The sequence below is a fragment of the Pseudophryne corroboree genome, chromosome 6, assembly GCF_028390025.1.
Source record: "Pseudophryne corroboree isolate aPseCor3 chromosome 6, aPseCor3.hap2, whole genome shotgun sequence".
NCBI lineage: Eukaryota > Metazoa > Chordata > Amphibia > Anura > Myobatrachidae > Pseudophryne > Pseudophryne corroboree.
In genome coordinates this window covers 780,720,481-780,747,863 of record NC_086449.1, presented here as the reverse complement: position 1 = coordinate 780,747,863, position 27,383 = coordinate 780,720,481, and the positions used below count along the sequence as shown (strand labels likewise).

Here is a 27,383-nt window from a genome sequence, read left to right as displayed (position 1 = left end):
ACCTATCCTACTAAATGCTTATCATAATCGATCCGGCCATTTCGGGAACCAGAAAACCGAAGCAACTCTGAGACAGAGATTTTACTGGGTCGGATTACGGCAGAACGTGGAAAGATGGTGCCAGAACTGCAAAGAATGTAACCTTCGGAGACCTTCCCTTCCGACCGAGAAAGCACCACTTCACCCCATCATCAGCCATCAGCCATTAGAGTTGGTCACCCTTGATCATCTCAAACTTGAAAAGAGTCGGTCAGGTTATGAATACGCTTTAATGATGGTAGATCATTATACCAAATTTGCCGTCGCTCTCCCAGTGAAGGATTTAACCGCCAAGACCACGGCAGAAATCTTTTGGAGAGCCTTTGTGCGACCTTATGGATTTCCGGAAAAGATTCTCACTGACCAAGGGTCGGCTTTCACGTCTAAACTATTTCAAGAACTGTGTCTCTTGTATGAATGTAAAAAATTAAAAACTACAGCTTATCACCCTCAATGTAACGGGCTTTGTGAAAGAACCAACAAAACGCTAATTCAAATGTTACGGTCTCTTCCGTCACAACAACGACACGACTGGCCCCTGATGTTAACTGAGTTAATGTTCATATATAACAATACCGTACATAGTTCGACCGGGTATACGCCCTACTATCTACTATTCGGAAGACAAGGGAAGTTACCAGTGGATATACAGTTGAATGTAGACATTGCTTCTGAGCCATTGCTAGAAACCGATTGGGTGACGGAACACCAACGTCGAATCCAAACCGTTCATGATCTGGTAGCGCGAACTCGAGAGGTGGTCCAAGAGCGTCAAGAACATTATTACAATCTAAAAGCAAAAGCCGAACCATTGCCAATTGGATGCCGGGTATTGAAGAAGAACCATCAACGTCGGAACAAATTAGATCTTCAATGGGAGCCCATCCCGTACAGGGTGATAGATAGGCCCAATTTAGAGATTGAAGTATACCAGATTAGGCGCGAAGATGGAAATGGACAAAGATTAGTTCATCGAGATCAGTTGAAATTGTGTCCAGAATGGGCAGAATAGAGTGTCGAGATTTACCAATTTTACCAATTCAAGAGAAAGTTCCACCCGTATCTCCATATCTGGACGTAATGATGAGTCTGTGTTGGCCAGTTCTTGGCACAGTCGGATCAACCCAGTTTCCCGTGGATACGGAGACAATAGTTGAAGTGGAAACTGAGTCGGGGGAGACTGAAATCCCTTTGTTGAGACGCTCTGAAAGGAGCACAAAAGGAAAATTACCTGTTAGGTATCAAATCTAAAATAATTTGTCATAATGGTTGACTTTAAAGTTGTTAAAGTAAGCAATTTCATTGTTATAAGTGTTCAAATGTAGTTTAACTAGAATATTGACAAAGAGCCAGTACCTGTTGTAAACAGTTGGTATAAAATGTGGTTGAGAGAGTGTCTATCAATTGTAGATGCATAAGGATATGCATCAAAATTACCGGGGAGGAATGTGATACCCAGGACTTAGGACCTATGACTTTAATAAGTTAAAAGGTCCTGATGCGGTGTTGGGCAGCTGTGGGGTGCCATACCATAGGGGACAGTGTATTAACAAAAGTCGCTGGAGGTCCTTTGGACCCAGGGGAGCAAGTGCTGTGCACAGTGGTGTCCCCGCGCCTCTGGCGGGACACATACGGGGAAGCGTGAGGAGAGGATAAAGAGGGGTGACAGAGGAGATCAACGGCTGTTCTCGCTCTGACAGGACTGTGAGGAGGATCGTGACGGAGCGGAGAGAGGTGAAGGGGTTGACGGCGCCCTTATCGTAAGGAAAGAAGACGATGAAAGTGGATTCATCACGGAGACTTACCGAGTCAGAATAGGTGAACGGGATCCGGCAGCCCCGAGCAGAGGAGAGTAAGAGAGCTGAAGCAGAGCGGTAGTGCCGTGTCAAGGACGGAAGGTCCGCAGAGCCGTGAGCCGTGAGCCGTCAGTGACAGACTTCCTGGGGAGGAGATGGAGAGACGATCCGCCCACAGGGAGTGTTGAAAGGGTGAGTGATTGCCCATTGCCGCAGCCTAGAAGGGAGAATAAAAGATCTCCCTCAGTCAAGGAAACTGAACAGTCGAGGACTGCCGGGCAGGGGGTAAGCTCCTAAGTACATATCCATTAACGGTATAACAGAGATAGTACACTCAGACAGAGACATTGGCTTATGCAATCCCCTCAGCACTCCGTTACTCCATAAAGGAATAAAAGTTACCTCAGATCCCATTTGTATATCCTCCTAAGTAAGAGCACAGTGATCTGGAAGACTATATCTAGTTTAAGTTATTACTTAAGTATTCCCCTAACAGATGATTTTCCTCACATAACCCATTTTTATGAACTGTAGAGGAAAGCTGGGGCTCAGTCAAGTTAATTTTATCCGCAAGGGCAGCCTCCTCAGAGCAGAAACGAGAGACAGTAATAAGCCAGCCACATCTGCAACTGAGATATAGTAATAAGCCAGCCACATCTGCAACTGAGATACAGTAATAAGCCAGCCACATCTGCAAATTCCAGAATAGAAAAGGATAAAGATCTTTAACACCCTTCAATAGTCTCTAATGTATACACTACGGGATGCACAGAATAGAATGAGAGACGGATTAGAGTCAGCATTCCCCGTTGCCATTTAGCCAACCACAGTTAATTGGTATACGTTAAAAATTCCTCATCTTAATGGATTACAAAGGACAGACAGGCTTCAGCGGAAGAAAGTGAGTTAGATACAAGAACCAACAGGATCAGCAGCAGGGAGTGACTTATTAAGGAGACTCTAGTATTTAATAGACTCGTTCAGTGTGCACCAACGAAAAAGGGAGCGCTCCAATAAACTGAGTTAGACTTATGGGTATCTTAAAGGTTGCGCGCTATAGTAATGTAATATGTTAGTGTGGTAGTAACGTATATAGGTATATGTTGTATTAATCTAATCTTTAACAGTAGTAGGGATCTAACCTGATCTAGACCATTGCAGTGGTGACCTCGGTGTACCTGGTTCCAGTTCAATAAATAATTTGCTTCCATGCGATTGTCGTCTAATTGTATAGTGTAAATTAAATTGTGATTGTATTACATCCACACTCCAACGGAGAGTTATCACAGAATAGTGTTCCAGGTAAAAGTCCCTACCAGCAGGACTTCAGGTCAGAGACAGAATAAACCTGCAGAGAGAGAGATAAAGAAAAAGAGAAAAGAAAATAAGGTAAAATTTATGCAGTAGAAAAATTTACGGATACTTACCTTCAGAGAAACACGAGTGAACTAAGAAACAGTTACATTGTATCATTTTCCGGTTATCACATTAGCGCTGTAACCTCCCACCACTAGATGGCGCTGTGCGATAGGTGCCTGCCAGTGGTCACTCTGTAGTGTGGCTGTAACGCTGGGCCTCAGGTGAAGTGTCTTCAGCAGCGCGCCACCGCCGTCTGCTGATCACAGAGAGAGGGAGGCGGCAGCTAGGATCACGGACAGTACGCGGCGCTGACTGAGGCCTAGTACTGACGGAGCCATGGGCAGGGAGTCACGGTGAGTGCTACTGAGCCGTAGCCCTATATATGTGTCTGTACATGTGCTGGGGATGCTGTGACCGGAGATCGCGTTACACTGCAGTGCAGAGCACGGGACAGGGGTAGCCTGGTGTTACCCTACAGAGTACGGAACAGGGGTGGCCCGGTGTTACCCTGCAGAGCACGGGACAGGGGGTGACCCGGTGTTACCCTGCAGAGCACGGGACAGGGGGTGACCCGGTGTTACCCTGCAGAGCACGGGACAGGGGTGACCAGGTGTTATCCTGCAGAGCACGGGACAGGGGGTAACCCGGTGTTATCCTGCAGAGCCCGGGACAGGGGGTGACCCGGTGTTATCCTGCAGAGCACGGGACAGGGGGTGACCCGGTGTTACCCTGCAGAGCACGGGACAATGGTGACCCGTTATTACCCTGCAGAGTACTGGACAGGGGTGACCCGTTGTTACCCTGCAGAGTACGGGACGGGGTGGCCCGGTGTTACCCTGTAGAGTACGGGACAGGGGGTGACCAGGTGTTAGACTCCAGAGCATGGGACAGGGGGTAACTTGGTGTCACCCTGCAGAGCACGGGAGAGGGGTGGCCTGGTGTCACCCTGCAGAGCACGGGAGAGGGGTGGCCTGGTGTCACCCTGCAGAGCACGGGAGAGGGGTGGCCTGGTGTCACCCTGCAGAGCACGGGAGATGGGTGGCCTGGTGTCACCCTGCAGAGCATGGGAGATGGGTGGCCCGGTGTCACCCTGCAGAGCATGGGAGATGGGTGGCCCGGTGTCACCCTGCAGAGCACGGGAGAGGGGTGGCCCGGTGTCACCCTGCAGAGCACGGGAGAGGGGTGGCCCGGTGTCAGCCTGCAGAGCACGAGACAGGGGTGACCAGGTGTCACCCTGCAGAGCACAGCAAAGCTATACTGTCCTGCCAGTGTTTAGCTGACCCCTCGCCTATGGGTATGTCCCCAGCTGGTACATGCAGGATCTGTTATTTGTATACAGAGTATATATCACTATGCTGGGCACACTGTGTGCACTGTCTCTGCTTATCCCCCCCCCCCCTTCCCCAGCCTTAGTGACATGGATTATTTACAAATTACCCCATAGTCCGGTTCTGTAGCCCTATTGCGGTGATTGACAGACTGGTACATTGCTGCATTGGGCGTGCGCACTCCCGCTCTAAAGCGTCGCTCGTCACTTTTAGTATCAGTAGTAAGTTAAGTGATGAGAGAGACGCCTGTCTGTAATCACATACTGTACCAGGAGCCATGTTAAGCCAAGAGCAAGCAAATATGACAAAAAAGTAGGGATTAGCAAGGCAGGTGCCACCTGTTGCCCAACATTTTGTTCTTATGGTAGTTATTTTAGTCTACTGGAGTGTAAACTATGGGTGATCTTATGCAGGTCCTACATACTGTACCTCGGCCAAAGTCCTGTGTATGAAGATCAGGTGGGCGTAGTTTGAGTGCATCACAGGTCAGGTTTATTGGTTTCCGACTTTTGTATTTTAAAATGAAGGCGGGCATGCCACCGAATCCAAAGCATGCTGGTGCGTATTTGTGCGGCTTAGAATTTAGGCTAAATTGCACTTGATAAGGGACAGTCATTAAACCGCAGTTTCCCAGATGTTATGTTTTATAGTGTCAGATAAATGTAGGAGTTTAGCTAAATATTTGTTTCAGATCTAGTTGATCTTAACAGCTATTTATGGGATGAATTGTGTTTTGAGCTAAATTTACATTTATTTAAAACCTGACTTAAACAATACGTCAACATAACTATTTAAAACTACTTAAACTGGATACAAACTATAATATTACCTTTCCAATCTTTGTGGTTGCAATGAAAATCTGGTAATGTATGGGAGAAAATTATAATTGACCATTGTTCCCAAACACTGGAAGACAGACAAAAATGGATGTTCAGACAAATTGATTAAATTCATTTGATTTAACCAATTTTATCCGAATGACCATTTTTGACCATTTTCCGTTCCTTTGGGAGCAAATGGTCATCATTTGCTCCCAAACATTACCAGATGTTCGCTCCAACCAGAAAGATTGGACAGATAATCTTATAGTGCGTAAAAGTCATCGGTTTAAGAAATCAGGCAATTTTGGATAGAATTAGAGAGGACATCATCCGCAACATTGACGCTAGGGATAATGTAGCAAGTTGCTTCGGTACACGTATACCATCTGTCCTGTACGTCACACAAATGCTGTACTTTTGTTTTTTATTTATTTTCATACTTGCATTTTTTTGTCTTCTTCTCCTCTCAGGCATTACCGTAAACGGTCATCATCGCGTGGCCGATCCGGCAGCAAGTCAAAAAGTCGCTCGCCAGCTGACAAGAGAGTTAAGCGGGTAGAAGAGCGCCGATCCAGGAGCCACGAGCGAGAACGCAGAAGGGAGAGATCGCGCAGCAGGGATCGTAGAAGATCGCGGTCCAGAGAGCGAAAGCGCCCACTGTACGATTTACTCATTCTCTTACTAGTATAAAAAGTGTTGGCAGTCGCTGTTTGCGCTGTCAGTTAGGAGAACATCAAGACATTAGAAACTTTTGGTTATTGCCCAGCTGTACTCCTGTTTAATGTTCTCGAAGCTCTCCAGGAAAAAGAACACGTGTAGGTTTGCTTACACCTAGCCCTACAGTTGATCCTTAAAAATGTTTCAGAATTCCTTTTCCTTTGTTTCTCTTATAGCCGCCGACCAAGCCGAGAGAGGGAGCGTAGCAGGGAGCGGAGACGATCCCGCAGTCGTGAGCGACGACGATCAAGAAGCAAAAGCCGCACGAGACGTTCCCGCTCCGGCAGCCCTAGCAAAGCTAAAAAGGGAGAAATAAGGTACTTAGACCGGGTGTAGTATGGTATGCCGGTGGCCGGGCTCCCGGCGACCAGCATACCGGCACCGGGAGCCCGACCACCGGCATGCCGACAGCGTGGCGAGCGCAAATGAGCCCCTTGCGGCCTCCGTGTCGGGATTCCGGCGCCGGTGTACTGTGCACCGGGATCCCGACATTCGGCAACCAGAAGACCACCCCTTAGACCCTATCATTCACTCTTAGGTTACATGTCTGTATTTAATATTGTGCCAAGATAAATCCCTGAAAGTTTAGGTTTTAATTTTGTGAGCAATGTACATTTGATTGTTGCTGTTCATCTTTCCCTTACGTGAGCCAGGGTGTGGGATGGTCAGTGGAGGAGATGTTGGGATTGTTGAGGGTTTTGAGAGTAAGTGGAACAGTTGAGGCTTATTCGTGAAAGTGTTTAGAATTGTTAGGACACTTTCATGTAAATCAAATGATTTTATTTTGTAACTGACAACGATTTCATGGAATGAGCCAGGCAGGGGAATTGGCAAGTCGTTCTAGGTAGCAATAAATGACATCAACACAGAGCAGAGATGGATGGCGTGTATTCAATAGAAGAGGAGCTGGAAGGTACCGGGGCTATGATTTGGATGATTCCAGTGCTGTCTGTCAGTGGGGCTAAGCAGGGTCCTCGGTAGTCAAAGGAGGTCATTCGGCCTTTATAACTGCAAGGTGTTTGAGGGGTTTTAAAATGAACAGCTCATGGGATGGTTTGTTGCAAACATCTTGGATTCCAGATTCCACAGGAAAAGGAAGTGAATTTGGTTGCAGTCATTGGAAGTAGGTGGGTGGTAGATTGAGGATGGGGAGTGGTCAATGGGAGGAAAGGGGGTGGGTGGTGGTGGGAGGAAGAGGGGTGGGGGGGACTATAGATGGGGAAAGAAAAGGGAAGGAGACGTGGGGGGGCTAAGATGGGAGGAAGAAGGGGATTGGGAGGGGGGGGGTAGATAGATGGGGTGTAAAAGGAAAATTTAAACTGCAATACTGGGAACAGTAGCGTGTGACCCAGCGAATCATGGGTCCAAAACACTAGTTTCCATTTCATGATTTACATTTCTTAAGTGCGCTCCTAAATGTTGCTTGTGACGTGCTGAACCTTGGATATCCTTCTCGCCTTCATGTGTTTCTGGAGTGAAATGTAATTATCCCGCCCCACTCCCCAGTGAGGTTTGATTTGTAATCGGCAATATATTGTGAGAGGTCACCACCTTCTCTCCCGCACTTTCCAATATGACATGGGTCTTCAACCTGTGGCCCTCCAGCTGCTGTGAAACTACACATCCCAGCATGCCCTGCCACAGTTTTGCTAATAAGGTATGCTTAAACTGAGGCAGGGCATGCTGGGATGTGTAGTTCCACAGCAACTGGAGGGCCGCAGGTTGAAGACCCGTGCAATATGACCTATTTGTTGGACACAGCATTGTCATAGGAAAATCTAAATACACTGCGGCTGACCAATTATCAAATCATTTGGACATACAAGACAATTTTAGCATGTCCGACAGACCAGTATTGGGGTGGTTGATTGCAGCACTACACACTGTACAATTACCTGGGCGAACGCCCGACATCTGGCGGATCAGCCAGACAATTGTGTATTGCATGCTCAGCATACAGTAAGTACTGAGCATCTGGGAGTGCTTTAGTCCTGATTATGAATTTGATATGTTATCTGTAATGTCACAATGTGGGTTTAAAATGAGCAGTATTTCAGTAATATCCCTAAATTAAAATTGGAGGCATGTGTCTGTGTTTTATATGCCGGCTGCTTATTTCTTACAAGAAATAAACGCTAGTATTGTGCAGATGTCATCGTGTGGAAGAAAATAAAAATTATGTTGGCTATTTAGGGGGAGTTGTACTAAGCAGTGATAAAAGTGAAGTGAGCCAGTGAAGTAGTTGCCTGTGGCAACCAATCAGCATTGACGTAACATTTATAATTTGCATACTATAAAAGTATACAGAGCAGCTGATTGGATGCCATGGGCAACTTCTCCACTGGCTCACTTCTCTACTTTTATCACTGCTTAGTACATCGGCCCCTAAGTCCATTATGGATTTCTCTGATCACTCCCAGCAGTTTCCTCCAGCTTTTATAAATGTCTCCCATTATGTCTTGTAGATCAAAATCTAAGGAGAAAACTGATGTTTCAGAGGCTGCTAAGGAAAAGAAAAAGGATGACAAGGAAGAAGACAAAGAGAAGGATGTCAGTGTGAGTATTGACCAGTCATTGTTTTACTTTTCTAATTTGCTTTACATTGAATTGGGAATCCTGCACTCAGAAGGAACTAAGGTTATCTGCACACTAATACCCCTTTCACATCGCACAAATAACCCGGTATCGACACGGCATATTGCCGTGTCGAAACGGGTCAGTGTGCGATGTGAAAGCTCCTTTGCTGAAATAGCGGGTCGCCTGACCCGGTAATTCAACCCGGTAAAAAAGGAGGGTTATTACCGGGTTGAATACCGGGTCAGGTGCAGTGTGAATGGGAGCCGTTCCGATGCGACACGGCTCCCATTCACAGCATAGGGAGAAGCGGCGCAGGAGATGAGCTCATCTCCCGGCGCCGCCTCCGCCCCTGCTGCTGCTGCGCCCCCTGCTGCTATGGCAACCGACCCGGTATATTGCCGGGTCGGAAAGCCAGCAAAGGAGCGCAAATGCCGGATCCCACTCGGTAAGGACACGTTTCTCTTACCGGGTGGGATCCGGAATTTGCGATCTGAAAGCAGCATAATATATAACTTGGTATTGGGTTAAAGAGGGGCCACCCCGTAGATTTTGAGTATCACAATTACTCAAAATAACAACCATACTGAGGGACAAGAGAGAAAAAAGGGGTTGTATTGATAAAGTGCACACATTAAATATAAAAATATCACTTTTAATAATTATATTAAAACTTGCGTCACTGCAGATGGTTTAAACAAAAGTGAAATTTAGAGGTTAAAACAATTGGGTATTGTTCACAGATTTAGCACATTATAATAAAGAAAAAAAGAAAATGTCTGTTCCATTTGTCTCTTTTGTGTAAGGATACAATATCTCATATGCCACATTAATCGTTGTATGTGTGCCCGTTACTTCATTGTAGTCTATATCCAACTGTCCTGACACTATTAATCCCTAATTATAATTAGTCAATGGTCAGGATAGAGTGGTTGAATCAATATTTGTAATTGCAAAAAAGTATTGTCCCAAGGTGATATTGGTATTCTCATCAATATGCAATAATTGTATCAGCGATGGAGTTAAGTGATCAGTGGAGATAACGTATATATGTATACAGGTTGAGTATCCCTTATCCAAAATGCTTGGGACCAGAGGTATTTTGGATATCGGATTTTTCCGTATTTTGGAATAATTGCATACCATAATGAGATATCATGGCAATGGGACCTAAATCTAAGCACAGAATGCATTTATGTTTTATATGCACATTATACACACAGCCTGAAGGTAATTTTAGCCAATATTTTTTATAACTTTGTGCATTAAACAAAGTGTGTCTACATTCACACAATTAATTTATGTTTCATATACACCTTATATACACAGTCTGAAGGTCATTTAATACAATATTTTTAATAACTGTGTGTATTAAACAAAGTTTGTGTACATTGAGCCATCAGAAAACAAAAGTTTCACTATCTCACTCGCTCAAAAAAGTCCGTATTTCGGAATATTCCGTATTTCGGATATTTGGATATGGGATACTCAACCTGTATCACCTTTTTGAAGGTTATTGTCAGTCAAATTATGTTTTATATTACCTCTGGGAGCTGGATGCAGGAATAAACACAATGTTTCTTTATCACACAATGTTTCTTCTGTCACAACACAGTTTGCCATATAGTTACTTGTATCAATACATTTCTAATGCAGCTGGCCGTACACTTAAAGATTTATCTGTCCAATCTGGCTGGTTGGAATGAAAAACTGGTAATGGATGAGAGCAAATGGCAATTGACCATTTGCTTCTAAATGCCGTAAAACCGACAAAAAGGTCATTCAGACAAATTGGTTAAATCAAATGGGTTTAACCAATTAGACATTTTTTGTTTGTTTTCCAGTGTTTGCTGTTATCCATTACCAGGTTTTCTCTTTCATCCATCTGGGGGACGCTGCGCTGTTACTTGTGGGGATTAGAGTTTATGGATGGGAGTTTGGCACAGAACCTAATCAAAACTAACTCCTCCCCCCTCTAACCCCTCCCATCTCCAGCCTACCACTAGATCACCGCAGTTTTAGTTTTGTACCTGAGGAGTACAGGCACAGATTTCCTTATCTGTAGATTTTAGTTAGGTTTTATTTATTTTCTTTAGACTTCTTAAATTATACTTAGTCCCTGTCCATAGGTGACAAGTATAACAGGAGTGGGGTTAGTCAGTATGTATTTACTCACTCCTTTTTGCGCCTCTGGGGAGTCACCATACTGAGGTCACTGGGGCTTGCTCATTCCGGGCTCAGATCCGAGGAGGCAACAGATCTGTCACGGAAAGACGAAACACCCCCCCCCCCCCGGTCACTCACATCACCGCCGCTAGTTTCACTGAACAGAGCGCTAAGGTCCCTTCAGGGAAGGGAACGTATGACGCTCCGGTCACTGAAGGGAAGCGGTAACCGCGGCGAGACGCAGGGGGAGATGACGTCTTCCCGCATTGCACTCTCACCATGCAGCGTCCGCCGACCTCACTCTGTGGGGGCGGTTCCCAGCTTCAGGCGCCATCTTATTGCTTGCTGCCGGAGTGGAAGCGGGGGACACTGCGCTGACGCCACACACAACACGGACAGCATCTCACCCTGTATATCTCACAGGCGGGGAGCAGCATAATAGCAAGTATTGCTAGGTTTTTAATATTGTAAGAAGTATCCTGCATAGCTCGGCAAGGTTTCCCACATGCTCTCTTTACATTACTTTACAGTTGTTTTAGTACTCACACTGTGAGATTTACAGGAGGGGTACACAATTTTTCAGCATATTGTATAGGGTGGAAGCCTTATATAGAATTTTCCTTTATTTAATAAGTCACTGATGGAAAATAACAATGGCCAGTAAGCCAGACAAACCTACTAAAGTGAAGACAGGCTCAGCTGTATATTTTGCCTGTTCTCAGTGTGGTTCAAAGCTGTCAAAGGGTAGCACGGATCCTGGTTCGCTCTGCACGGCATGCTCCGTGACACCTACAGTAGAGCAGCCTAGTGTATCAGCAGATCAGTCAGTCCCTCTATGGGCCAGGAACATGGCTGACGTTATTGCTGATTTACGTCAATCACAGTCAGGGGTGGATTCTGGTCAGTCGGCTATGGAGCCACCTTGGGCAAGGAATATGGGAAAAAGTATTGCAGACTTGGCACAGTCTATTAACAAGATGGTGTCCGCTTCCAGTTCGGCGGCCGCTAAACGACAGCATCCGTTGGCCGCTATCACCTTCCCAGGAGAGGACTTGGATCTGGTATCCGCTCCTCTGGAGGAGAGTGAACTGGAGTCTGAGTGGGAGGATACTTCCGCCTGGGAAGAGGAGGAATTATCTACAAGTTCAGGTGTCAGATTATTGATTGAGGCCATCCGTCAGACTCTTAATATTCAGGATTCGGCGGAGGCGGAGACTTCGTCAGGTTTCTTCAAGCGTCAGAAAAGACAAGTAATAGTCTTTCCGTCTTATACTCATTTTGCAGACACTTTGGAGGAACCTTGGCTTAGGCCAGATTCACGATTTCAGGCTCCTAAGAAATTAAAATTTTTGTATCCTTTTGCAGATGAAGACACAAAATTCTGGGAAACTGCTCCGAAAGTGGATGCTCCTATTTCTCATTTGGCGAAGGCTACGGTAATTCCTTCAGCACAATCAGTGACATTAAAGGATCCAACAGATCGGAAGCTTGAAGCTATTCTTAAATCCATTTTTGCTTTATCAGGTATTTCTCTGCGCCCAATACTTGCTAGTGCCTGGGTCCTTAAAGCCGTTGATGAATGGTTGGCCCAGGTGGTATCTGGCATGCAGTCGGATGACCCATCGGAGGCTATTCAGCTGGCTGAGCAGATCTCCGAGGCTGTCACCTTTGTTGGTGAGGCCTTACTAGACTCTGTCTCACTACAGTCGCGGGTATCTGCTCAGGCGGTTACAGCAAGGCGTGCGCTATGGCTTCGTGTTTGGAACGCTGACTCTGATTCAAAACAGACATTGACAGCGGTTCCATTTGAAGGAGAGTTCCTCTTTGGTTCAGAGCTTAAAAAGATTATCTCTGATACTACAGGTGGTAAGAGTCCGTTTCTTCCAGTTGCCCCTCAGAAGTCAAGAGCGACTAGGTTTCGGTCCTTCCGTACTCTGAGTAGGGGCGGGTTCCAGTCCTTTCGGGCCTTTTCAAGATTTCCACGTAGAGGCGTGTACCGTGGTAGGGGCGCACAAGCACCTCGCAGAGCGGCAGTCAAACCTGCCGACAAACCTGCAGCATGACGCAGGGACTCCCCTGGGGGGATCCTTGGTAGTGGGAGCGCGGTTACTACAGTTCAAAGAGGTGTGGCTCCTGTCGCATCCGGATCAGTGGGTGTCTGGAGTCATAACCTGAGGTTACATTTTAGATCTCGAAGAACCTGTTCCAAACCGTTTCTTAATCACTCCTCTTCCGAGGGATCCCTGTAGACGACAAGCAATAACTTGGGCTACTTCCACGCTCTTGAAACAAGGAGTAATTCGTTCAGTTCCCAGAGCTCAACGCGGTCAAGGGTTTTACTCAAGTCTTTTTCTAGTAAACAAACTGGACGGTTCATTTCGACCCATTTTAAATCTAAAGTGCCTGAATCCTTACCTTTCTGTCCAGAAGTTCAAAATGGAATCGATTCGTTCAATCATCGCAGCCATGGAACCAGAGGAGTATTTGGCATCTATCGACATAAGGGACGCTTACCTCCACGTTCAAATTTGGTCGGGTCATCAATGTCTGTTGAGGTTCGCACTAGGGCCCTGGCACTTCCAGTTTCAGGCTCTTCCCTTCGGTCTTTCCACGGCCACTCAAGTATTTACAAAAATATTGGGTCACGTGGTGGCGGTCCTCAGAGGCCAGGAGATCCTTACCTGGACGATCTACTTCTAAAAGCTTCCTCGCCTGAACTTCTTCAACTGCACCTACAGCGCACCACGACCACTCTGCAGTCCTTCGGATGGATTGTGAATTTCCAAAAATCTTCCCTGACTCCCTCTCAGGAGATAGTGTTTCTAGGTCTACTGTTCGACACAAGGAGGCAGAGAGTTTTTCTACCTCAGGACAAGATTCAGGATCTCAGGTCCAGGATTCGCTCTCTGTTGCAATTGCCGAGGGTGTCTGTTCTCAGATGTATGCAGGTGTTGGGCAAAATGGTAGCAACGTTCGAGGCGGTACCATATGCCAGATTTCATGCTCGTGCCCTTCAGTCGCAGATTCTGGGCTCTTGGAATCAGATGGGTCCGCATCTGGACTTGCAATTATGCCGACTGTCGGTTCAGACTCGACAGTCTCTACTTTGGTGGCTTCACAGTCCAAATCTAACCAAAGGAGCACCGTTCACGCTATGGGATTGGATGATGGTCACCACGGACGCCAGCCTCACCGGTTGGGGGGCGGTATTTCAGTCTCGGTATCTCCAGGGGCTCTGGAGCGTTCAGGAATCAAGGCTACCAATCAACATTTTAGAGTTGAGAGCAATTCGGTACTCTCTGGTTCAGATACAGGACAGTGTCAGGGGTCACCCAGTACGCATCCAATCAGACAACGCAACAGCAGTAGCTTACATAAACAAGCAGGGAGGAACTCGCAGTTGGAGAGCCATGAAGGAAGTCACACATATTCTACAGTGGGCGGAGAAGTGGATTCCGACCATATCCGCAATTCACATTCCAGGGGTAGACAACTGGGAAGCAGATTTCTAAAGCCGCCACACGATACATCCGGGGGAATGGGAACTTCATCAAGAAGTCTTTCTGACCCTGGTGTCTCAGTGGGGAACACCCGACATCGATCTCATGGCATCCCGCCTAAACCGAAAGTTACCTCAGTACGGCTCTCGCACTCAAGACCATGCAAATCGATGCATTGACAGCCCCGTGGCAATTTCGTCTCGGGTATGTGTTCCCTCCAATTCCCTTGATACCGCGTCTTCTTCAACGCATCCGCAGAGAAGGTCTACCAGTCATTCTTGTAGCACCGAACTGGCCTCGACGTCAGTGGTACACTCTTCTTCGCAGCATGGTGGTCGGAGAACCGTTCCGTCTTCCTCTACGACCCGATCTCCTCTTACAAGGTCCTTGTCACCATCAGGGTTTAGATCGTCTGGCTTTGACGGCTTGTTTCTTGAATCCAACATTTTAAGAGCTAAAGGGTTATCTCGTCCAGTGGTAAAAACTATGCTTCAGGCTAGGAAGCCTGTCACTTCTCGTATTTATCACAGGGTATGGCGTATTTACATTGCTTGGTGTGAAAGGCGTGGGTTGTCCCCGCACCTCTTCCAATTACCTCGTCTGCTCTCTTTTCTCCAGGAGGGTCTGACTAAGGGACTTCGTTTGTCTTCTCTTAAGGGACAGGTTTCAGCACTGTCGGTACTTTTTCAAAAAAGATTGGCTGTCATTCCGGAAGTTCAGACCTTCTTTCAGGGTGTACTCAGGATTCAACCTCCCTTTGTACCTCCGGTTCCACCGTGGGATTTAAATCTGGTTCTTCAGGCTCTCCAGAAGTCTCCGTTTGAACCATTAAATTCTGTTGAGTTACGCTTTCTTATTCTTAAAGTCGTTTTTCTCTTGGCCATTGCTTCCGCTAGGTGTGTTTCTGAGTTGGCAGCCCTTTCTTGCAGGCCGCCTTTGTTGGTTTTTCACGACAATTGAGTGGTTTTACGTACAAAGCCTTCTATTCTGCCTAAAGTTGTCGGCTTTCCATATGAATCAGGACATTGTTCTTCCGGCGTTTGTTCCAGAATCTTCTGGAGGGAATTGCCATTTGGCCTCCTTGGATGTTGTTAGAGCTTTATGCATATATTTGTCCCGTACAGAATCTATTCGACGTACGGATACCTTATTGATTTTGTTTGCTGCGCCCAAGCGTGGCTGGCCGGCCTCTATAAAAATACAGTGGCGCGCTCGGTTACCTCTGCTATTAGACAGGCTTATGTTTCTTCAGCGTTACCTATTCGTGATTCTTTGAGGGCTCATTCGACTAGAGCTGTTGGGGCCTCTTGGGCTGTGCGCGGTGGAGTGTCCGTCGAGCAGTTATGTCGAGCGGCAACCTGATCTTCCGTGCATACCTTCACAAAGTTCTACCGTTTTCATACTTTTGGTTTGGAGCCTGCCTCTGTTGGGTGTCAGATTTTACGGACGGCTATGCCGTCCACGTCTCCCTCCTCTAATTAGCTTGCTTTGGGAAATCCCACAAGTAACAGCGCAGCGTCCCCCAGATGGATGAAAGCGAAATAGGGATTTTTGTTACTTACCGTAAAATCTCTTGCTGTGATCCCTCCCGTATCTTTGTCTGGTTTCCTTGGTCAGGTTCTATCTCGTCTCCTCCGGCTTTGCTAAACGTTAACTGAGGTGATCTAGTGGTAGGCTGGAGATGGGAGGGATTAGAGGGGGGAGGAGTTAGTTTTGATAGGTTCTGTGCCAAACTCCCATCCACACACTCAAGTAACACAAGTAACAGCGCAGCGTCCCCCAGATGGAATCGGAGAAAGAGATTTTACGGTAAGTAACAAAAATCCCTATTTCATTCCAACCAGCCAGATTGGACAGATAAATCTTGAGGTGTATGGCTTAAGGGCCATACACACTAGACCAGGCATTCCCAACCGCGGTCCTCAAGGCACACCCAACAGTGCAGGTTTTAGTGATATCCAGGCTTCAGCACAGATGGTTAAATCCAAAATAGCTGAGGTACTAATTAAGTCACCTGTGCTGAAGCCTGGATATCACTAAAACCAGGACTGTTAGTGTGCCTTGAGGACCGAGGTTGGGAAACACTGCACTAGACGATTATTTTGACCAATACCGACAATTGTGAACAATATATCGTTCACATCGTCTAGTGTGTATGGTCCAAGCAATCAACGATGCGCTCCCGCGCTGGTTGATTGCAGGTTGGCGGTGGGAGGTGCTGCATGCTCATTGTGGATTACAGCCTCCTTATTGATATTGTACAATACTGTTAACACTGTATAGCAGAGCAATATAATTCCTGTTATTCAATAACAAGTTATTAGTTATACCCCTTTCAGACAGACAGAGAAATTACCGGGTGAAGCAGTTCCACCTGGTAATTTCATGAAACACACGGGTCCTTTTTCTGTGTGAAAGGGTCGGCCTGGGCTGAATTTCCTGGGACTTCGACCCTGGAATCTACCAGGGTCGGAGACGCAGGAATTTCGACTCTGGTTGACCCTTTCTCGCAGACAAAATACCCGTGTTGATCTGCAAATTATCGGGTCGTAATTCTCGACCCGGAAATTTGCTTGTCTGTGAGAAAGGGGGGTCAGGCAGTGGTATTACCAATACCACTGTCTGACAGTGGTATTAGACTGGAGCATTTGCTGGTCCTGCTTATGCTAAACACCTGTAATCAGCAGGCGTAATCCCACCCTTCTATTAGCAATTGTGTGCGTAATTCCATCCACCGCTCCTCTACATAGTGTCGCACACTGTTAAGCGTATATATGGATTAGTGGTGCCGTTTTAATACTTTCACTAGATTGTGATGGAAAAGACAGTATATTTTGCATTCACGTTTAATTAGTATAATTGGTTACACGCTGCTGCAGCGCTTCACATTGCAACTAGGAACTCTCCTTTATAATCTTAGGTCATTTCATACAGTGTTCTTATATATGCATCCACTTAGAACCTTAATAAATTGCTTTGATGGAACTAAATAACATTGGGTACAACCAATATCCAATAGATAGACATGTGGTAAGAGTGGACAAGCTGTCACGGCATTTACGTAATGTTCCCGTTAGTCCGTTTAGGGTTAGCGCTCACTCTGTATTGGGCAAATACATAGGAAACATTATTTACATTGGAACAGCCATAACGCCAATGCGCACATTTCACTGCATGCTCCCTCAGGGCTAAACCCGATGGTCTCCGAGGTACAGATATTTATTCCTGTTCTAGGGCCAATCATTATCGATCCCACCTTTAATAATGATTTTCCCTAGAATAGGAATAAATATCTTTACCTTGGAGACAATCAAATGTGTGGCTCATCAATTATATATATATATATATATATATATATATATATATATATATATATATATATACACATAGACCACGGGCATTAGACCAAGTGGTTGCAAGATCTATCCTAGTGGAGAACACTATATAGATACATATCTAGCAGGCACTGGGAATAATATGTGGCCAACACATTAGAATTTTCTGGCATAAAACGGAAGTAACCTATGAGTATTAACCAGCAGAACATGCGTGGTGTGTTATATTTCTAACAACACTCAATAAGCATACAACCAATTCTCTACATGGGTTCACTATGGTATACCGGCGGTCGGGCTCCCGGCGACCAGCATACTGGCGCCGGGAGCCCGACTGCCGGCTTACCGACAGTGTGGCGAGCGCAAATAAGCCCCTTGCGGGCTCGCTGCGCTTACCACGTAATTTATTCTCCCTCCAGGGGGGTCGTGGACCCCCACAAGGGAAAATAAGTGTCAGTATGCCGGCTGTCGGGATCCCGGCGCCGGTATACTGTGCGCCGGGATCCCGTCAGTCGGCATACTGAAGACCACCCCTCTACATCACAGGTCTTCAACCTGCGGCCCTCCATCTGCTGTGGAACAACACATCACAGCATGCCCTGCCACAGTTTTGCTATTAAGGCATGCTAAAACTGACGCAAGGCATGCTGGGATGTATAGTTCCACAGCTTTGAGCGCCTAAACCCGAGACTAATTGGCGCAATCAGTGGGGAAAATTGAATATCGCCCCGCAAATCTCCCGTCACTTTAGACGGGAGATTGGGCGTGAATAAACAATTGAATTTCCCCCAATATGTTAAACACAGTACCGCGAGAAACCTGTACTCTCAGGTCCATACGAACTGCATAACCGCATGGTATAAAGCTCAATAGCGGCAGAGATCAGCAACACATTGGGTGCATAGCAGCATTATAGCAGTATATAGAAGGACTGGATATAAAAGCTGTACATTAACTAATTAGCAGCCTGGTTTATAGCTGCCTTATAAAGGACAGTAAATACATTTGAACTATATCTGCTATATTACACTGAATGTATAAGGAGCAGCAATAATATATCAAGGTTACACAGCAGCAGTTGCTGTTAAGGTGCATGACAGCATGAATATAACATAAGGGAAGAATATACCGTGATAGAACGTTTTGGTATCTATATATGTTACACAGCAGCCAATGAATTTCTCTTTTTCTAGACAGGCAGAAAATGTGTGTATAGAGTATAATAGTTGACTATATAAGCTACATAGCAGCTTAGGTATATACATTTCATACCAGCATTATAGTAATATAAGGGGAGATGAAAAGCAAGATCTACATATATAATCTGCATAACAGACTACGGGGCAGATTTATTAAGCCTGGTGAAGTGATAAAGTGGAAGGTGATAACGCACCAACCAATCAGCTCCTGTCAAGTTACAGGCTGGGTTTGAAAAAATGACAGGTGCTGATTGGCTGGTGTGTTATCGCCTTCCACTTTATCACTTCACCGAGCTTATTACATCTGCCCCTATATAACTATTGCTGTAGCAGTATTTCTCTTACTTCCTAGAGGATGCTGGGGTCCATATTAGTACCATGGTCCACCAAAAGCCATTGGCACTATATAACTATTGCTGTAGCAGTATTTAATGATACATCCTAAAAATGGGACACTGCCATATTTAAGTGCTATATTTAAGTAAGTGCTATATTTACGCCAATGATGTATTTGCTTTTGAAGGTGATGTGTTACGTTAATAAAGGAAGAGGGATTTCTGTGAATTCCAGCAGCTGGCCATAATTTGTGGCTTCTGCATGTTGCGTTCAGCAGAGTGCGTACTGACAGGCCAGGCTGTGGGATTTCCCTTGCTTTTCCTGTTAGACCCAGTGAAACATTATCCATTCAAACTGTTACTTTCTATGCTCCAGTTTCCAAATAAACGTTTCCATCCTATTTCAGAATTTTGACCAGAACAAACTTGAGGAAGAAATGCGCAAACGCAAAGAAAGGGTTGAAAAATGGCGGGAAGAACAGCGTAAACGGGTTGTGGAAAGCATCGGAGAGCTGAAGAAGGAAATTGAAGAAATGAGACAAGGGAAAAAGTGGAGTTTAGAAGACGATGATGGTAGGTTCCGTTGTTATTAACCTTCTAGATCTTGTTGGGTACAATGTTGTATCATTTCTGTTTAGTTTGAAACGTTCTTTCACTGCTGCTCGTGTTAATGTCTCAGATGATGAAGAGGAGGCACCTCCAGAAGAGATGGAAACGCAGGCGGTGGAGGAGGAGGAGAGCGAGGAGCTGGATTCCCTAGACGCCTACATGGAAGAAGTCAAGGAAGAAGTCAAGAAGTTTAACATGGGCAGCGTCAAAGGCGGAAGTGAAAAGGTTAGGAATGGTCACTCACACAAGCTGGCGTCATGGCGTGTCCAGATTCTCATATGTAGATCAGATATTGGCAAACAGTTCATGATACTGGATGAGTGGCTTCATGATGTACCTCTTTGTTGCGGGGAGTGTTTCACAGCTCTTTGACAAGACCACATATCACCGTCTCGCTGTGTTTGTTATTTTTTCAGGGCTTATGCTGGGTACACACCTAGTCCACTTGATGGCGGATTCACTGTCGTGCCGACAGAGCAGCCGATTCAAGTAAGCATATTTACTTATCGATCGGCTGCTCGATTTGTCATCCTGACGTCACAGCCTGGTGGGCATTTGAATGTGCTCACCCAGCTTCGGCGGCTGCTTCCTCCCCTCTTCCGGCTCCTACGTCTTTCGCAGTGGGAAAGCCGTCCGTATGTCTCCCACAGTGCTATGCATGGCAACAGACAGGGGAGCTGTAGTGCTGCACAGAGTATTCTTCGATGCTTCTGGCACTTTGGTGGAGTACACGACCAGCCGCCAGCTGGGGCACTGACCTTATGACTTCTGCACTCGGGTAGGGAATTGGGGGCAGAGGCACATGACCGCACAGGTTAAATTGTTGCCCTGTTACTGGGCTGCCCTGCAGCAAGTGTACTTATGGGCAGTCAGTGGAGTGCCCATACACACAGCCAGATCCGTCAATCCGCAGTTATATTGGCCATCGGCTGTGCTGTACATCCGACATGATACGTCTGTGAATGACATTCACAAACCTATTGGGTCTGCTATTTTGTCCGTTTCATTGAACGGACGGCATCACCCAATGTGTACCCAGCTTTAGATTAGATTTTTTGTCCAAATAATGCAAAAATCATGGAAAATAGCAGGAAATCTAGTCCTTTTCACCATGGGGTACCAAATATGCGTACGCTATTTTACGACCTCTATATAGGTCACACATTACAGTTTAGTATCATACATATACCCATGATTCTGTGCCATAGATCCCTCATTGTCAGCATTTGCGCTATTTTTTTTGCAGAATATATAAATTGTGTTTGCACCAACAGAAATCTGGACCATCCTTTACAAAGGTACTAACCGTGATGACCACCAAAAAGATGGCTGGAGAGACCACAAAGAAAAAAGGAGAGCTTATGGAAAATGATCAAGATGCCATGGAGGTAAGCTCTTCATTTTCTTCACCCACAGTGTAACATCCACAGTAGCTGCAAAATAATACATCCCCAGGAAACGTGACCAGAACAGATGGTCTCGCAACTCCGTGTTACATTAGGAGCTCTGGCACTAAAGCTTCCTCTTATTAAGCCAAACAGAGTACAAAGTAAGATTGTCATTGTGAATAACACTTGGAATTCTCCATTTATTCACAGATTATTGCTCTCAGCATTTAATTTGATTAATGTATTGCAATTCCCAAATTATCTGTCAATAAGAAGGGATTGTAATATTCACTTTAATGTCTGTAGCTGCCATGCATGGTTTTTGAATTACACGTTGAAGCAATATAATCTTATTACATACTGTGCAGTGCTGGTTATATTAGTACACTGCCTGTAGAGCTTAGGTCACATCGATTGGATGGTTGTCAAACCAAATGCTGTCATCCGTTCAACACCATTCTTCCTGTCCGTGCTCGCTGCGGGCACGGTGGCGCAGTACGCGCGCCATGCTATTTATTATCCCTCCAGGGGTGTCGTGGACACCCCAAGAGGGAAAATAGTTGTCGCTATCCTGGCGCCGGTATGCTGAGCGACGGGATCCCGACAGCCGGGAGATCGAGTGCCATCCGCGTCGTACATATAGGTTTACAACTATGGGGTGTATTCAATAACTGTCGGAAGCTGCCGTCTTGTCGGAAAGACGGCAGCTGCCGACAGTTTTAGGTCGGAAGGGGTTCCAACCTATTCATTAGTGCCCCGTTTATTCCGACAAGTCGGGATACCCGACTTGTCGGAATAAGACCCGTTTCCGACAATCTCAATCCGACTTTAAAAAAGCCCCGTTTCCGGCAATCTCAATCCGACTTTAGCCCCGTTTCCGACAATCTCAATCCGACTTTAGCCCTGTTTCCGACAATCTCAATTCGACTTTAAAAAAAAGTCGGATTGAGATGAGGAGACTAGTGGTGCCGCGGGCAGCGGGAGGAGCAGGCTGCGGGGGACATGTCTGCGGCGGCGGGGGGAGGAGTTGCAGGGAGAGAGGTGCCTGGCCGTCCCTCGGCCAGGCACCTCTCTCCCTGCAGCGCCTCCCCCCACCGCCGCAGACATGTCCCCCCGCAGCCAGCTCCGGCCGCCGATCTCTGCTCCCCCCGCCGCAGACATGTCCCCCGCAGCTTGCTCCTCCTGCCGCCGTCCCGCTCACGCCCGCCGCCGCCATCTGCACCGCTGCTGTCAGCGCATCAGCAGCTGCTGACAGCAGCGGCAGCACAGGACCAGTGTACGGCCAAATCTGACAGTCGGATTTGGTTGTCCATTGAATAGGGGTTGTCGGGTCCATTCCGACAACTGCATGTCGGAATGGACCCGACTCTTATTGAATATACCCCTATGTTTCCCTGCTTCCAAGGTCTTTTGATTTAATACTGGATAATGTTGCTGTTTAATAATTAATTGTCTTTGCTGTGCCTGTAGTATTCTTCAGAAGAGGAGGAGGTGGATCTTCAGACTGCCCTGACCGGCTTTCAGACTAAGCAGCGCAAACTGCTGGAGCCAGTGGATCACGGCAAGATTGAATATGAGCCATACAGGAAAAACTTTTACGTGGAAGTTCCAGAGTTGGCCAAAATGACTCCGGAAGGTAAAATGTTTTAGTTTTGGCGCAATAATACGCAAATACAATGCTATTGAGAAGATCAACTAAGTGCTTCTAGTTTTATGGCTTAGAGCTATAACAATATTTAGAGTTGGTAGGATTTGCAGGATCTGTGATTGCTACAATGGTCAGGAGATGCTAGAAATACTGGCCACAGATCTGTCACTGGAGCAACTACATACAGGGGATGATTCAATTATCTTACCCACACAAGTAAGTGTGATGGTAGGTCGCACTTACAGTGACTACGGAGTCGCGGATTTTTGTTTTCAACCCATGTAAAAATCAGCGAGTCTAAGGGGGGAACGGAGGGGAGGGGAATTGCGATGTCGTGGCCCCCTGAAGGTTAATTTTATTGACTCCATAGTCTTAGATAAAGGGGAATTTCCTGAACTAGCTTAAGCTTGAGTTATCTGTTCATTTGTGAGTAACCAAGTCCAGCTGGACCAGTGTCAGAAGTGAGTGCCCCTATCCTCCGTGCAACCTGGTGTTTTGAAGCTCCCAATTGCAGTAATGTGTGCTTGGTGAGGAAAGTTAAGCTTATCTTCTGGCTCTTCCAGCTAGGGCAGTACTGCAAGCATGGTGCTTCAGATAAACATGTCTGCATTGTGATGACTTTTCTGCTTTGTCCACTAGGGGGCGACTTTTCCGAGCATAACTGTTTTTGTAGACCATTGCTTCCTGTACGCTTACTTATGAACAAAAATGCAGAGCGTGTTACGTCTGTGTTGTAGAGGCAATATCGTGTGGTGTTCTTATTTCACCCCACCCCTTCCCCAAAAGAGGAATCCTAAAACCAGTTATTGATGTCTTTCATTTGATTTTCTCCTAGATGTCAGTTCGTACAGACTTGAATTGGAGGGCATTACAGTGAAGGGTAAAAATTGCCCTAAGCCAATCAAGACCTGGGTGCAGTGCGGCATATCCATGAAGATTTTGACTTCGCTCAAAAAGTAAGGATCAATGCTTCATCCATGTTGGTCTCTGCTAGTGTTTGTAACCAGCAATTGTGATCTTTACAGTGCAGCTTTTGTAATCAAGCTAAGTGTCTTAATTGTTTAGTCACCTAAACGATTACGTAAATTACTGTAAATCCACTGTGTCAACACCTACTGTAGAGGTATGTAGTGTTTGTCGTCAGTCACTATGTTAGAGCAAGAATGCCAGTATCCCGACACGGCTGTAGGGGTGTTCAAAGCGCTTTAACCGTGCATGCATTATAGCTGAAAATGCCGCTTTATCGGCATGTTTAACGTTATAGTGGCCACAATTAGTGTTACGACTGTGTTGCGTTACTGGCGCCGATATTCTGGTGTCGACATAACTTACATAGTAATATCCCAGACATTAATATGTATCAGTGGTTGGGCTCACGCAGATATTCCCATTTGGGATATTAGACTGCTTGTGAACTGTGTTACAGCCTCATTGCCTCCATTGTTACGGCAGCACGTTATACTATTTATTATACCTCAGACAAACAGTGGCAGCTGCTCAGTCATTCCTGGAGATAATTATATATCAGGTGCTAGAAAGGGGGAGGGGTCACAAACAGCAGACAGAGGGGGGGGCTTAAACCCCCACCACCACCCCTGCCCCCTCCGGTATCCCCCCAGCACACTAAAAATTACCTGTAACCTAATCTGAACCTATCTGGTAATAGAATGTCAGATAAATTGGTCACATGCGTTTGCAAAGACATGTTTAGCTGCTGGCAGCGTCAAGGCTTCTTCGATATCATATTTTCTCTAACGTCCTAGTGGATGCTGGGGACTCCGTCAGGACCATGGGGAATAGCGGCTCCGCAGGAGACAGGGCACAAAAGCAAGCTTTTAGGATCACATGGTGTGTACCGGCTCCTCCCCCCATGACCCTCCTCCAAGCCTCAGTTAGGTTTTTGTGCCCGTCCGAGCAGGGTGCAATCTAGGTGGCTCTCTTAAAGAGTTGCTTAGAAAAAGTTTTTAGGTTCTTTATTTTCAGTGAGTCCTGCTGGCAACAGGCTCACTGCATCGAGGGACTTAGGGGAGAGAAGTGAACTCACCTGCGTGCAGGATGGATTGGCTTCTTAGGCTACTGGACACCATTAGCTCCAGAGGGAGTCGGAACACAGGTCTCGCCCTGGGGTTCGTCCCGGAGCCGCGCCGCCGACCCCCCTTGCAGATGCTGAAGATTGAAGAGGTCCGGAACCAGGCGGCAGAAGACTTTCAGTCTTCATTAGGTAGCGCACAGCACTGCAGCTGTGCGCCATTGTTGTCAGCACACTTCACACAGCGGTCACGGAGGGTGCAGGGCGCGGGGGGGGGGCGCCCTGGGCAGCAATGTATAATACCTGTATGGCGAAAAATACATCACATATAGCCCTTGAGGCTATATGGATGTATTTAACCCCTGCCAGATATCACAAACTCCGGAGAAGAAGCCCGCCGAAAAGGGGGCGGGGCCTATTCTCCTCAGCACACAGCGCCATTTTCCCTCACAGAAATGCTGGTGGGAAGGCTCCCATGCTCTCCCCTGCACTGCACTACAGAAACAGGGTTAAAACAGAGAGGGGGGGGCACTGATTTGGCGATATGAATATATATTAAATGCTATAAGGGAGGAACACTTATATAAAGGTTGTCCCTATATAATTATAGCGTTTTGGTGTGTGCTGGCAAACTCTCCCTCTGTCTCCCCAAAGGGCTAGTGGGTCCTGTCCTCTAGCAGAGCATTCCCTATGTGTGTGCTGTATGTCGGTACGTGTGTGTCGACATGTATGAGGAAAATGTTGGTGAGGAGGCGGAGCAAATTGCCTGTAATGGTGATGTCACTCTCTAGGGAGTCGACACCGGAATGGATGGCTTATTTATGGAATTACGTGATAATGTCAACACGCTGCAAGCCGGTTGACGACATGAGACGGCCGGCGAACAAATTAGTACCTGCCCAGGCGTCTCAAACACTGTCAGGGGCTGTAAAACGCCCATTTACCTCAGTCGGTCGACACAGACCCAGACACGGACACTGATTTCAGTGTCGACGGTGAAGAAACAAACGTATTTTCCTTTAGGGCCACACGTTAAGGGCAATGAAGGAGGTGTTACATATTTCTGACACTACAAGTACCACAAAAAAGGGTATTATGTGGGATGTGAAAAAACTACCTGTAGTTTTTCCTGAATCAGATAAATTAAATGAAGTGTGTGATGATGCGTGGGTTTCCCCCGATAAAAAATTATTGGCGGTATACCCTTTCCCGCCAGAAGTTAGGGCGCTTTGGGAAACACCCCTTAGGGTGGATAAGGCGCTCACATGCTTATCAGAACAAGTGGCGGTACCATCTACAGATAGGGCCGTACTTAAGGAGCCAGCTGATAGGAGGCTGGAAAATATCCTAAAAAGTATACACACACATGCTGGTGTTATACTGCGACCAGCGATCGCCTCAGCCTGGATGTGCAGAGCTGAGGTGGCTTGGTCGGATTCCCTGACTAAAAATATTGATACCCTTGACAGGGACAGTATTTTATTGACTATAGAGCATTTAAAGGATGCATTTCTATATATGCGAGATGCGCAGAGGGATATTTGCACTCTGGCATCAAGAGTAAATGCGATGTCCATATCTGCAAGAAGATGTTTATGGACACGACAGTGGTCAGGTGATGCAGATTCCAAACGGCACAAAGATGTATTGCCGTATAAAGGGGAGGAGTTATTTGGGGTCGGTCCATGGGACCTGGTGGTCACGGCAACTGCTGGAAAATCCACCGTTTTTTACCCTAAGTCACATCTCTGCAGAAAAAGACACCGTCTTTTCAGCCTCAGTCCTTTCGTCCCTATAAGAGTCATATCTGCCCAGGGATAGAGGAAAGGGAAGAAGACTGCAGCAGGCAGCCCATTCCCAGGAACAGAAGCCCTCCAACGCTTCTACCAAGTTCTCAGCATGACGCTGGGACCGTACAGGACCCCTGGATCCTACAAGTAGTATCCAAGGGGTACAGATTGGAATGTCGAGACGTTTCCCCCTCGCAGGTTCCTGTAGTCTGCTGTACCAATGTCTCCCTCCGACAGGGAGGCAGTATTGAAAACAATTCACAAGCTGTATTCACAGCAGGTGATAATCAAAGTACCCCTCCTACAACAAGGAAAGGGGTATTATTCCACACTATATGGTGGTACTGAAGCCAGAAGGCTAGGTGAGACCTATTCTAAATCTGAAATATTTGAACACTTACAAAAGTTCAAATCCAGATGGAGTCACTCAGAGCAGTGATAGCGAACCGGGAAGAAGGGGACTATATGGTGTCCCGGGACATCAGGGATGCTTACCTCCATGTCCCAAAAATTTGCCTTTCTCACCGAGGGTACCTCAGGTTCGTGGTACAGAACTGTCACTATCAGTTTCAGACGATGCCGTTGGATTGTCCAAGGCACCCCGGGTCCTTACCAAGGTAATGACCGAAATGAGGATTCGTCTTCAAAGAAAATGGACGACTTCCTGATAAGAACAAGGTCCAGAGAACAGTTGGAGGTCGGAGTAGCACTATCTCAAGTAGTTCTACGACAACACGGGTGGATTCTAAA

General features: G+C 46.4%; 1 protein-coding gene across 1 annotated transcript in view; it reads left to right on the top strand.

Annotated features, from left to right (window-relative positions):
• The first annotated feature begins 3,379 nt into the window (after positions 1 to 3,379).
• Positions 3,380 to 27,383, top strand: part of DDX46 (DEAD-box helicase 46) — an 81,125-nt gene continuing 57,121 nt past the window's right edge. The window contains exons 1-9 of the mRNA XM_063928740.1: positions 3,380 to 3,547; positions 5,814 to 6,002; positions 6,237 to 6,377; positions 8,526 to 8,616; positions 19,577 to 19,742; positions 19,849 to 20,003; positions 21,053 to 21,166; positions 22,637 to 22,802; positions 23,650 to 23,770. Coding sequence (XP_063784810.1) covers positions 3,531 to 3,547; positions 5,814 to 6,002; positions 6,237 to 6,377; positions 8,526 to 8,616; positions 19,577 to 19,742; positions 19,849 to 20,003; positions 21,053 to 21,166; positions 22,637 to 22,802; positions 23,650 to 23,770 — 1,160 coding nt within the window. The 5' untranslated portion in view covers positions 3,380 to 3,530. The remainder of the gene's footprint in view (positions 3,548 to 5,813; positions 6,003 to 6,236; positions 6,378 to 8,525; positions 8,617 to 19,576; positions 19,743 to 19,848; positions 20,004 to 21,052; positions 21,167 to 22,636; positions 22,803 to 23,649; positions 23,771 to 27,383) is intronic.